Source organism: Mastigoproctus giganteus, chromosome 9 (assembly GCF_048544385.1).
Source record: "Mastigoproctus giganteus isolate SK-2022 chromosome 9, ASM4854438v1, whole genome shotgun sequence".
Lineage (NCBI taxonomy): Eukaryota > Metazoa > Arthropoda > Arachnida > Uropygi > Thelyphonidae > Mastigoproctus > Mastigoproctus giganteus.
Window position 1 is genome coordinate 76,405,644 of NC_143583.1, and position 14,422 is coordinate 76,420,065.

Here is a 14,422-nt window from a genome sequence, read left to right on the forward strand (position 1 = left end):
TTGCAGTAGCACACTGCCATCATTAACAACCCTGCCAACCTTTGTATCATCTACAACGGTGTTTCCCAACGTGGGTCCCACGCCCCACATGGGGGAAATTTGATTGTTCAGGGGGGCAATTCAAAAATTGCTCGTCTAGAGTTTAAAACAACCGCCTACTATGATTTAACTTGTACAAAAGAAGAATTGTTGGTATCTCAATTTGAAATAAGCATTTGTTAAATGTTGTACTTTCTATAGAGCCGCACTTGAAAGTTTGGAGTAATATCAACTACAGTTTGCTTGGAGAGTATTGCTTACTATGCCTAGTGAAGGAATAGTACGTACTGTATTGGACGATTGCTTATGGCATGCGCAATGCACAAGCAAAGTGGTTGTCTACTGTAGCCTACCGCAAACTCAGCATGTTATATGAAATAGGTTATTCCTTTCATACAAACGCTCGTTTGGGCGTCGTGACTGTACATTTGGATAGGTTTGGCGATCTCAGATTAAAATAAAAATTACTTTGTCCGCGCACAGAATTATTATTAATGAAGAACCGTGATACACAAGGTGTGTATTTGTCGTATATGTATTTCTGTGGTCTCAGTAAATAAGCAAATAAGTCCAAAAACTCGAATTTGCAGGAGAGGAAAAATAAACTTCACACTCTCATATAAACACGCATATATTCGAATATACAAATATTTATTACTCACGCTAAAACTACAATAACGAAGATATCTGCGTGTCACATAATAGTAAATAATAAATACTTTATTATAGTGCACTTATCTCATTTTTGACAAATTAGACTTATCTGCTTGTTCACAGAGACCACAGATTTAATAGCCCGAATTCAGTAATTTGTGTGATTTATTCATTCAAAAAGCGTACTAATAATTAATTTTGATATATTAAAATAAAATAAAATTAACTTTAATGCGTAGTTTATTTTTAGTTTTTGATTTATCTGATATTTATTTCTTTCAGTTGCGCAGTAAAATGAGTAGTGCAAGTAAAAAAAAAGTTCGTCAGTATTCAGAGGAATACTTAAAATTTGGTTTCATACCCGCTGTCCACGATCAAAGGTCACCTTTTTGTCTTTTATGCCAACAATGCTTGACCAACGAATCAATGAAGCGAGGTCGTCTTGAGGTGCATTTGAAGGCAAAACATAATGCTCATGTAAATTCAGATTTAAATTACTTTCAAAATTTAAAGAAGAATTTTGAAAAAAGAGCAACATTAAAGTCTCTGTTTATTGCTCATACTGCAACTGCCAATCGTACTCTTGAGGCTAGTTATGAAATTTCTTTACTCGTTGCTAAATCTGGGAAAAATCATACTATAGGAGAGAATTTAATCAAACCATCAATATCAGCATTTCTTAAAACAGTTCTGGAAAAGATGACAAAGACGTGAAAGCTATGCCACTCAATAACAATACTGTTAGCAGAAGAATAGATGAAATGAGTGAAGATATTGAAATACAACTTGTTGGAAAGCTGAAAACAAGAAAATTCTCAGTTCAAATGGATGAATCAACTTTGAGAGACAGTGAAGCCGTATTGATAACTTATGTGAGATATATTGATAAAGGTAATTTTGCTGAAGAAATGTTATTCTGTAAATCATTAGATAGCACCACTACCTCCAAAGATATATATAATAAGCTAAAAAATTACTTAGATGACAATAATATACCAATGAAAAATATAACATCTTGTGCTGCAGATGGTGCTCCTAATATGATGGGCAAGAAAAATGGCTGCTTAAAATTGATGAAAGATGAGAATCCAGAAATGCTTCTTGTGCATTGTGTTATTCATAGGGAAAACTTGGTAGCTAAAAATATTTCGCCTGTTCTTCATGAAGTACTAAAATCAGTTATAAAATGTGTCAATGCTATTAAAGCTAATGCCAAACGTGAACGTCTCTTCAAGCTTTTTTGTGAAGAACAAAATGGAGACCATGTGAGACTTTTACTTCACACTGAAGTAAGGTGGCTCTCGAAAGGGAACTGCTTGAAAAGATTCATGGAACTATTTGATACTATTAGTGACCTTTTAAGTGACAAACCTGAAATGAAGCATCTGTTAACGGTCGATGGTAAAGCATTTGTGAGTTATTTAGCCGATATCTTTGAAAAACTAAATATATTAAATAAACAACTTCAAGGAACAAATAAAACTCTCGTCGATGCAAAAGCGAAGATATTTGGTTTCATTACATTTATTGAATTATGTCAAAAATATATTTGTAACAAAAATTTTGAACAGTTTCGTTGGCTGCAAAAATGTGAAGTGACTGATACCGCTGTACTTGTTATTGTCGATCATCTGAAAATTCTGTCCGCTGATTTAAAAGAAAGGTTTTCTGATTTAAAACAAATTGATTTTCCAACCTGGATGATGCAACCAATGTTAGTGGATTTGTCTGATGTATCAATGTAGTACCAAGAAGAACTCTCAGAAATGCAAAATGATGAGTCAGTTAAAACTTTATTCAATATAAAAGGAGAGATGGCATGGCTTTGTGATGAAACAGAAATTAAATACCCAAATTCAACCAACTTTGCAAGAGAGCTATTGTTACCGTTTCCATCTTCATATTTAGCTGAATGTGGATTTAGTGCCATAAATGATTTGTTACTAAAGAAAAGAAATCGACTGGATATCACAAAACGGGGAGACTTGAGACTGAAGCTGACTAAATTGGAGCCCAATATAAAATCTCTCTGCGGCAAGCATCAAGCACAAGGGTCTCACTAAATTTAGTGCACTCATCTAGAAGTGACTTCACATGGAATGTTGAAATTATTAAACAATTAAATAATAATTACTAAAAATTAAAATATTATAGAAAAATCTTTCATATAAATTATTTTGTACTTGAATTTTAGTTGTCTATTATATGTTTTGAAAATTTACTTACTGTTTTTTCTTAATAATTTCCTAATGATTTCTTCCTAAAACCTAAGTCTTGTGTCCTGAACAAGTTGTAATTAGGCTTCATTTAGGGAATAATTCAATTTTTGAATATAAAAAATATGTATGTGTTACATAGGGGGGCATCAGAATTTTAGAAAGACTTAGGTGGGGCATGGTAAAAAAAAGGTTGGGAAACACTGATCTACAAACTTAACACTACGCTTGATATATCTTCACCAATATCAATGATAAATACAGAAAACAGTCGACCCAACACCGAACCCTGTGGGACTCCACTAATAACATTAGTCCAGGAAGAGTAGCACCCATTGATTACCACCCTCTGTCTTCTCCCACTCAACCATCCTTTTATCCATTGTAGCAAATTACCCTTAATTTCATTCTGCTCCAATTTGTACAGTAGTCTTCCATGTGCAACAGTGTCAAAAGCTTTCCTGAAATTCAAGTACAGTAAACCCCCGCTATTCGCGGTATCTGTATTCGCGGTTTCGCGTATTCGCGATCGCCGATTTAATGTAAAATGAAACCTAAAAAAATGTGAATTTTAAAACGCCGTGAATATTTTCCGCCATAAAAAACATGGGCGTGGCTAAAATTATCTTTCCCGGTCAAAACAGGGCTCAGTGGGTGGGGGAGAGGGGTGAAAAAATCGGGAGCGTGGATGTTTCTCGCTAATCCTTGTTCAGTATGTGTTAGTCATGGAAGGTTTCGTCGTTTGATTTTAATTTATATGTTTATAAATTGAATAAATTTATCAATTTATAAATTGATATGCTTACAAAAATGATAACTCTACCGTTTTGCAGTGTAAAACAGACTTTTTCGAGTGCGTTAACGGAAGAAAGTGACTTTATTGTGGTCAAGTTCTTTCTAACCCCTACAAAAATATGGCTACGAATAAAAAGAGAAATGTGAAAATATCAAAGAAGGTGATGACACTAGCGAATAAAATTGAGTTATTAGACAAAATTTCTAATGGTGAAAGTGTCTCCTCAGTGGCAAAACATTATAAGATCAATCAAGAAATCGGAAGAAAAAATCTGCCGTAGTGTCCGTGAAACCGCGCTAATTGCTTCAAAAATTTGCTCTGTAACTCGTGATGTTAAATTTAAAAAAATGGAAAAGCTTTAAATCTGTGGATAGAAGACCGAATTCAAAATAAAATTCCGTTAAGTTCACTCATCATTCGTGAAAAGGCAAAACTTCTTTATCAACACTTTAGCGAAACTGGTGATAGCACTGGCGGGATGTTTTTTTTTGCTAGCAAAGGCGCTGATTTGAAAGATTTGTTTGAAATTTCTAATAAATATTACATTTAATATTAAATTGTTTCTTATTTTCATTTCGATGCCATATGCTTGCATTTCACTATGTACTGTCATGTACAGTCATATTATGAAGGTACATATAATATATACATAGACAAAATTTTAGACTAGTTTTTCTTATATATTTCATACTTTGGAACGGAACCCCTTTATTACTATGGGAGCCATAACTCAGTATTCGCGTTTTCGGTATTCGCGACATTTCTCAGGAACGTAACCCCCGCGAATAGCGAGGGTTTACTGTATATGATATCAAAATTATTTTTTGCATCCAGTTCCTTTGTAACAACATCATAATATCTTATCAAATTTGTCAGACAAGACTTTCTCTTAAGAAACCCATGCTGTGTCTGAATTATTCCTGCAGTCTTGTCTAGATGATTCTGCAATGCATCTTTAACCAGTGACTCCATTATTTTACCCAGAACAAAAGGTAAACTAACTGGTCTGTAATTACTTGTCACCCTTCGATCCCCCTTTATGAATTGGGGATACATTAGCACATCTCCAGTCCATGGGGACCTCCCCTGAGTCCAAGGATGCTCTCATAATTATGGCTAAAGGTTTGCTTACTTCCTTTGCCACCTACTTTAATATAACTGGATAGTTCCCATTCACCTCAGGTGCCTTTCTTATGTTTAACTTCAACAATTTATCCTCCACTTTGCTCTCAGTTATTACAAAATCAATAAGCACCCTGCTACAATTTGATAACCTTCTGCCATTTTCAAACCTTAATAACTCCTTATGTGTGAATGTAGATGCAAAATACTCATTCAGTTTGTTTGCTATCTGAGGAGGATCATCAATGGTTGAACCATCAATATCAAATGGACCAATCAGATTCATCCCCTTCCTTTTAGAGTTTATATAAGTAAAGAAATCCTTGCTGTTTTTCTTAGCATCCTTTGCCAAAGATTTCTTGTAATCTGCCTTCGCTTGCCTAACCTCCTTTGTGACTTGATTACAGACTAGCTTATATCTGCCATAGGCTTCTGTGTCGTCTGATAATTTATATGCATCCCATGCATTTTTCTTCTCTGTCATGAGTCTCATTATTTCATTTGATAACCATTTAGGCCTAAACCTTGAACAATATTTCTTAATAGGTATGAAACATTTAGTAGCTTCCACGATTAATTCCTTGAATGCTTCCCACTTAGGATTTACTGTTGGTAACGTCATCATTTGATCCCACTGCAGAATTTAAAAACTGTCTGAGACCACTAATCTCACCTTTACGGAAGCAAAACCCTTTCCTTTATTCCTGATGGTAATTATATCTTTAAGTAAATCCCACATCAGTACACTGTGTTCACTGCCACCTAGTGGTTCCTTTATCTACAATTTCTTAATATCTCTGAAGTTGTTTACTGCTGCCCTTGAGGAAGCTTTCAGAAGATTAGATTGTTCGCAGATAGGAGTCAATGTGAATGGAGAGTACCTAAACCATTTACGATTTGCAGATGACATTGTGGTCATAAGCCAGGATCCCAAAGAATCAGAGGAACATCTTAATAAGTTATGCAGAGTTAGGAAGGATTTTGGACTAAAGATGAATATGTCTAAAACAAAAGTAATGATGAACAAGTATTCCACAGAAAGGAATATAATCGTTGAAGGAGCAGTAATTGAAAAGGTGGAGTCATATACTTATCTGGGACAAGTCATTAGCTGTAATAACGCTAAATGGCTGGAAGTCAAGAGAAGAATAAATTTTGGATGGATGGCATTCAGGAAATATAGTCACATACTTAGGAGCAATATCCCAATTTGTCTGAAACGTAAAATAATGAACCAATGTATACTCCCCACCATGACTTATGGAAGTGAAACTTGGGCACTCACCAAAAGAATGGAAGAGAAACTGAGAACTACACAGTGAAGAATGGAGCAAATTATATTGGGAATAAGAAGAGAATCACATGGATTAGATAAGAAGAGAAACACATGGATTAGGCAGCAAACTCAAGTAAAGGACATTCTTATCAAAACTAAAGAACTAAAATGGTCTTGGGCAGGACACCTAGCTAGAAGACATGATGACAGATGGACTAAGAAAATAACAGAATGGTACACAAGAGGAGCTAGAAAAAAACGTGGAAGACAACAACGGAGATGGACAGATGAAATTCATGAGTTTGTGGGTAGTAAATGGATGGCCATTGCACAAAACAGAAGGAACTGGAAGTTGCTGGAGAGGCTTTCATTCTGCAGTGGATTGAAAATGGCTGATGAAGAATGGCAACTAATTCAGCTCTGGGCCAAACTGTTGTTCAAGATTCTTCTAGTTTACAATGGGAACCTTTAACAACAGTTTGGCCCGGAGCTGAATTAGTTAGCCTCAATCCACACCTTTCACTCAAAAACATGCATCTAAGTGCAAAAATTTTCATTTGCCCAACTCTTGAGTGGCACGTGGAGTGACTGAATTTCCAAAAGTTCTGATGACACACCAGAATTCTGAAGTTAACTAGCCATTGCTGTTTGCAGTTATAGTTCTGCGTCCAATGTGCTCTGGTTCATAATCGAGTATTTGTCTTCAAGTTAGCAGCCTGTGTGTGTGTGTACTGAAACCATTGTTAAGAAGAATAAATTGGCTAAGAAGAATAAATCACTGCCAAGCAATTGCATGTTGCTTAAGTGTGCTATTGGACAAAAAAAAGAAAATAAATACTTAAGTGGTGGGTTTAAGTAGCATTGAAAGTAAAATGGGCATATGCCATTAAATGCTGAGTTACAGGAAAATTACCTTGATGATTATAAAAATTATCTAAGAGTAGACAAAATTACCTTGATGATTATAAAAATTATCTAAGAGTAGACAAAATTACCTTGATGATTATAAAAATTATCTAAGAGTAGACAGTGAAACATTTGATCACTTATTAAATTTGGTTCGAAATAAAATAAAATCACCAAAAAGAACATGGTAATGAAGAAAAGCATAACCGCTGAAAAACATCTCACAATCACCTTAATATTTCTAGCAAGAGAACATTCATGCAAAGATTTAAAGTTCAGTAATGTAAACAGTATCAGTATCCTAATTCTGAAACATACAAAGTAATCTTTAAAGTTCTAAAGGAGGCATATTTAAAAGTAAAGAATTCATTTAACTTTCATATGAAGCAAAATGTATAATGAATAATCAATGTATAATAAACATGTTTATTATACATTGATTCTTTCTGTGTACATAAGTTTATTATTTTTTCCAGTTTCCTAGTACATAGGAAGAGTGGGCAGATGTGACAAAGGGGTTCAATGAGAAGTGGCAGTTTATAAACTGTGGAGGAGCTGTGGAAGGTAAACATGTATGAATTGTACCATCAGCAAATTCAGGAACGACCTACCAAAACTACAAGAACTTCTACAGCATCGTTTTGTTGGCTAAACTGAAACTATGAGTTTATTTTTGTAGATATTGGAAAAATGGAAGGTTGTCAAATGGGGTAGTAATTGAATACACTGAATTTTATAGAAAATTAAAAGCTGGACAGTTAAATTTAACAGGAAATAATGAAACTTTCAGTAATTTCAATTATGCTTTTATAGGTGTGAGATGAAAAGTGTTCTTGTTTGTGGTTCCTTGTTGTCTTTACACACACACTATTGTGCACATGCAAACCTGTCAGGACAGCACACGCTTTCCTCTGGCTTGCATTTGCCTTTACACAGGAAATTATACTTGCATGATTGAAACATTCTCCAACCAATCCCATGCTTAAGATCATCCATGTAAAGTTTGCTAAAATGGCAACAGGTGCTGGAGTCACTACAGAGCAACAGGGAATAAATATATATTTATCATGGAAATTTGAACATTACCTTCCTTGTTCACTGCAATGCTTCGTTCACCAATTTTCATTTAAGGTATACATGATACTAAGGAGATTTCTTCCATTTGGTTACAAACTACAGTTAATCAAATGTTTACCAATTAATTTCAAATTTAATTTACCTCATGTTAAATGATGATGTCCCCATCTGAATTCCCAAATCTGAAAGGCTCCCATCAAAATCAGCTGCCAGAGCATCATCTATTTCATCTGGAACTATCCAATGACTTGTCATTCCTTCTACTAAAAGATCTCCCAGCACTTTAAGAAAGAAAAGATAATATTCAGAACTACTGAATCCTGATGTAACCAAACAATTCCCCACATTATCTTGGATAGTAAATGCCCATTAAATAATGATAATTTTTAAAGTTAAGATAAAATACTACATAAAATCATTTTATCACATATAAGTGCATTGTATATATCACAAAACTTGTTATAGATCAGAAAATTTAAATGCAACATATACAGTATATTTTATGTACCATGAGTGTAAGAGTGAGTGGGTATCTGCAATAAACAAATAGTTTATTGGAATAGGACCAGGGTGCCTGACATTCCACAGATACCATCTTTTAAGAGTACAAAAGGTGATATTGTTGTACACGTTGGCACTGATTACATTAAGAGTAGGATATCTGCAGATTTACTAAACAAATACAGGTCAACGTTGAAAAAAAGTCGCGAGTTAGGATTAAATTTGAATGTCTGCAATTCTGCCAGATGCAATAAGAGGAAGTATATGATGAGAGACTTGCCAATCAATTCAGCTGAAGAGAGATTATTTAAACCTCATGGAGGAGAAATTTTTCAGCATGGTCTATTCTTGTTAACAGGAGAGACTACTTCCACAGGGATGGGATACAATTAAATAGAAAGGGTGCAAGAATATTTGCTGTGCTATTAAGCAGTGTTAGATGGGTAGGAAAACTGCCAGCTTGGGGGGGGGAATCACAGATTAATAGATTAACAGTAGCCGCAGGCAGAAGTGAAAGCGATTCTTGCACTTAGATTGAGCAACAGCATGGAAAGCAAAGTGCTGGGGATTTCAGGGACTGGTGGGAGTCATCATGGAACAAGTAAATACATGGGCAGCATTAAGGTAACTAAGAGTAAGAACAGGTGCATGTATACTTGCATGTACACCAATGTTAGGAGTATAGTAAATAAATTTGAAGAATTTCAAGTGCTAGTCAAGACACCAAAGGCGGATACTGTTGCGATATCGGAGACATGGTGTCTCACACACACAGAGTGCAAAATTGGAATATGGTGATTACATTGTGTACAGAAAGGATAGATAGGATAGGAATGGAGGTGGGATTATGCTGTTAGTTAAGAAACACAAAATCTAAGGAAGTGCATCCAGTTGACATAGATGGACAGTGCAATGTTCAGACAGTTTGGTGTGACATAAGCACTGGGAAAGCAAAAATGAGGACAGGAGTGTGTTACAGGCCCAATGACTCTGATGAGTAGAATGAAAAATTGTACCGAGATACAGAGTGGGCCAGTAAATCAAGATGTCTTATAACAGGGGATTTTAACTTCCCAGATATTGACTGGAACTTGCGAGTTAGTCAATCGCATACTAGCAAGACTTTTGTGGATTTATCAGCTGATTGTTTTCTGCAGCAACATGTTTGAGAGAAAACTAGAGAGAGCAATAGTATTGATCTGGTTATAAGCAGTGATTATTTGTGCATTAAGAATTTGCTGATAAAAGAACCACTAAGTGGCAGAGATTACAGTGTACTGATGTGGAATTTACTTAAAGACAACTACCATCAGGGGTAAAGGTGACTACAGTGGTCTCAGACAATTTTTAAATTCTATACAGTAGGACCCCTGATGATTTTATCAACAGCAAATTCTAATTGGGAAGCATTCAAGGAATTAACCTTGGAAGCTACTAGGCTTTTCATATCAACTAAGAAATACTGTTTAAAGTTTAGGCATCCTAAATGAACTAATGAGATTGGTGGCAGAGAAGAAAAATGCATGGCATACATATAAATTATCTGGCGACACAAAAGCCCAGGGTAGATATAAGTTAGTCTTTAATCATGAATAAAGGAGCTCGGGCAAGTGAAGGCAGATTATGAGAAATCCTTGGCATAGGATACAAAGAAAAACAGCAAAGACATCTTTACTAATATAAACTCTAGATGGAAGAGAATGAATTAGGTTGGTCCACTTGATATTGATGATTTGATTCTTGAGATCCTGCTCAGATAGCTGACAAACTGAACGAGTATTTTGAATCTACATTCACACATGAGGAATTCTGTAGGGAAATGGAGAACAGAAGCTTATTAAACTCTAACAGGGAGCTTAATGGTTTGTAATAACAGAGAGCAAAGTGGAGGAGGAATTGTCGAGTTAAATATAAGAAAGGCACCTGGGGTAGATGGGATCTATCCAGTTATATTAAAAGAAGCAGACCCTTAGCCATAATTATGATGGCATTCTTGGACTCCAGTCACCATGGACTGGAGATGCACAAATGTATCCCCAATTCACAAAGGGAGATCAAAGGGTGACACGAGTAATTACAGACCTATTAGTTTAACTTCTGTTCCAGGGAAAATAATGGAGTCACTGGTTAAAGAAGCATTGCAGGATCATCTAAACAAGACTGCAGTAATAATTCAAAAAACACAGCATGAGTTTGTTAAGGGGAAGTCTTGTCTGATCAATTTTATTGGATATTATGATGTGGTTACAAGGAAACTAGATGCAAAAAATAATATTGATATCATATACTTGGATTTCAGGAAAACTTTTGATACTGTTGCGCATCATTATTATCAATATCATTATTACCCACATGGTGTAAGGAAGCCTGAGGCTTATGCTGCACCAGCCAAAAAAATTTTCTGAGTTACCCTGAGAGAGAGAGAGAGAAAACAAGGGTCAGAAGTAGAAGGGAATTGCCAAGAAAGAGAAAAATGATGATATCCAGCTTAGGACCCTGGGTGTGTGTGCCAAGCCCATACTCACCAGATGTGAGTCCCTGGGATGATACATGGAAGGCTACTATGCAAATTGGAACAGTATGGCATTAAGGGCAAGTTGCTACAATGGATAAAAGGGTGGTTGAGTGGGAGAAGACAGAGAGTAGTAATTAATGGACACCACTGCTTGTGGACTAATGTTATTAGTGGAGTTCCCCATTGTTGTTTTGTATATTTATCAATGATATTGATGGCTTGATGACCAAATTTGAAGATGATACAAAGTTGGCAGGGTTACAAGGTATGCAAAGTACATCATATGGGTAAAAGTAACCCCAGAGAAATGTTCCAACTGTGTGGTACTGTACTCAGGGTGGCAGAAAATGAAAAAGACCTGGGAGTAATTGTGCAGTCAGAGAAAGTTTTCTGAGCAGTGCAGACAGGCTGCCAGAGCAGATCACGGGGTCTTGTAATTGATATACAGGAATTTTGTTAGTAGAGAGAAGGAGGTGATTATTACTTTGTATAAGGTAATTTCCAGGCCATGCCTTGAGTACGGCATACAGGTCTGGAGGCCTCATTTTAGGAACGATGTAGAGTAGCCGGAATGAGTACAGAAAAGGGCAACAAGATTAGTGAGGCGAATGAAGGGGTGCTCTTACCAAGAAAAGCTTCGATTCTGCAAACTGCAGTGTCTGGAGACTAGACACCTGCAACATGATCTGATTGAGGTGTATAAGGCCTTGAATGGGTTGAGCAGGCTCAATGCTGATGGGATTCTTCCTCTTGCTAAAATTACAAACCTGAGAGGACAAATTCAAATTGAGGAAGGACAGTTGTAGAATATATGTTCAGAAATTTGCCTTTAGCCAGTGGGTGGTTGACTTCTGGAACAAACTTCTATCTGTTGTTGTGGAAGTTGATAGCTTAAATAAATTCAAGGAAGAGCTGGACAAACTTTTAGAACGAATGGTTGTATGAGATGGGAATTTTTATTTATTTTTTTTTTTTTTGCTGATGCTGTATAAGCTTGCTTTCTTGCATCATACGCCTCTACTAATGCTAATTCCCATATCTAAGAATGGCAATAATGAAATAGAAAAAAATGGGGTACCATCTTATTCTATTTGTTTTAAATGGTAATAGCATAAAGGCCAGAGCTACAGTTCACACATTAATATCAACAGAATCAAGTTTTGTGGTGAAATTGACAAAATAGCGATTTCCTAGATCATTTTTAAATTTACACTCCTGCATGTAAATTTAAACATGCATTTTTTTCACTGCAAAAAAATTTATTATTACAAAAATAAATCTTGCTGCCCTTAATGCTTGCCACCAAGGGTATTATCACCTGCAAGTTGATCATGCAATACTGGATTCTTTGAGCAACCCTGAAAATAGTATCTAAACTGAAATGGCACAACTATCTAAACATTATGAGATTTAATGCAGAATTTTGACTAAGGATGGCAAAAACTGCATAAGCCATACAGTGACCAATGTCAAAATATGATTAAATATGCAAGGAAGAATCTCATTCAATGGTTGAGAATTTTCTTCCAAAGATGAGAAGGGAAAAAATATGCATAATGCAAGATGGCTAAGGTAAAGAAAGCCCATACAAGAAGCATGCAAAAGTTCGATGAAATTTACCCGTAAAAGTATTGTATTGTTGCTCGCTCGGCAACAGACAGTGAGTGTTATCGGTCTGGAGTAGAAGTTGAATCCCACGGGAACTTGAAACCCTCCCGAAGTGGAGGGGGGGGGTAACCCAACCTTTTTTCTTTAGAATCACTAATTGAATCACGAACAGTCATATTGGAAGTTCTGGTGTCGTAAAAACTGTTCGTAACGTAGTTTCACTAGTAAACTTTTTCAAAGTTTGCCGTGCTTCTTGTGTTGGCTTCCTTCACCTTTCCCTTTTTTTTCTTAATAAATAATTTATCCACTAGTCCAGTAATTCTAAAGAAAAAAGGTCAGGTTACCAATCCATTTCAGGGGAGTTTCAATCTCCCATGGGATTCAATTTCTACTCCTGACCAATAACACCCACTGTATGTTTACTGAACAAGCAACAATACAAATGCTATTATGGCAAAGTACTTTTACTGGTAATTTATCCAACTTTTCGCATGCTTCTCGTGTGGGCTTTCTTTATCTTCAAGACAAATCAGAACTCTCAGAAAAATCTAAAATTGTAACAGATGACATGTTGATTTCATTGGTCTCTTTGGATCATGATAGAATTTACTAAATTAGGTGCATAATTCTAGCAAGTCAGGTCAGCCTATGGAAATAAATCCTTTAATTACACCATGAAACTGGTGATGTGACTTTTATTAACATGGAAATACATAATTTTAGATGAAATAACCTCATCTTCATGTCTATACATGCCAGAATATGTTCAGATATAATTCATGACTGGTTTGGACATGTATACTCACTCAATTTATAGAAGACAAGAGAGAGAGAGATTAGATTTGTGCTCTTTGTGGGAAGGAATTGTCATACTAAAGAGCCAGGATGATGTAATCTGAACCAAAGTTTTGTGATCACCACTGAGTCTTGTAAGAAAGTCTTTCTTAGATGCACAAAACCTTCTTGATGCTTGTTCACTGTTCAAACTACAGTTCAATTCCTTGGAGCTTATTTTGAAACAAGATTTTATTGGGGGACTTGATTTGCAGGAAAATAGGTAACATTTTTTAAAATAAAGATGGGTGGACCAGAACCAGAGTGAGTTGGCCAGGAGCAACAACTGATGATGTTACAAACATACTGTCAGATTTTAAGGGAGGTAAAGAGAGCAACATTATTCATGTGGGGACACTAACAATATTAAATGAACACAACCTGACGATTTGTTGAATAAATACAATACCATGCTGAAAAAATGCTGCAAGCTAGGTCACAATGTGCATGCATCTGCAATTCTGCCCACACACGATAGAAAGGAATATATGCTGAAAGCCTTGTGGATTAACTCAAGATTTGAGGGAGTCTACAAGGCTCTAAGTTGAAAATTTTTTTTATCAGCATGGCCTGCACTTGTAGGTAGAAGGAATTTTGTAGAGATGGTATTCATTTGAACAAAGGTGGTGCACACTGGTTTTTGCCAGTATCACTGAGGATAGTCTAAAGCAGTGTTTCTCAACCTTTTCGTTGCTGCGGAATACTTTTAAAGGTGTTAAAATTTTGCAGCACACTACAATCACTACTATACTCATATTCACAAACAGGAAGTTATTTCTGTTGGATATATTTAATAATACACTTATTATTTGTGTAGTATAGATGAAGAGATCTAGTACTAGGAATCAAAACGTGGCATCACATCACGTTGACCACCA

At 35.8% G+C, this 14,422-nt stretch overlaps 1 protein-coding gene across 1 annotated transcript in view; it reads right to left on the reverse strand.

Annotated features, from left to right (window-relative positions):
* The window catches only part of LOC150080467 (transcription factor CP2-like protein 1), a 442,462-nt gene that overhangs the window by 371,185 nt on the left and 56,855 nt on the right, over positions 1 to 14,422 (reverse strand). The window contains exon 2 of the mRNA XM_090380701.1: positions 8,229 to 8,367. Within this exon, the coding sequence (XP_090236827.1) occupies positions 8,229 to 8,341 (113 nt within the window). The 5' untranslated portion in view covers positions 8,342 to 8,367. The remainder of the gene's footprint in view (positions 1 to 8,228; positions 8,368 to 14,422) is intronic.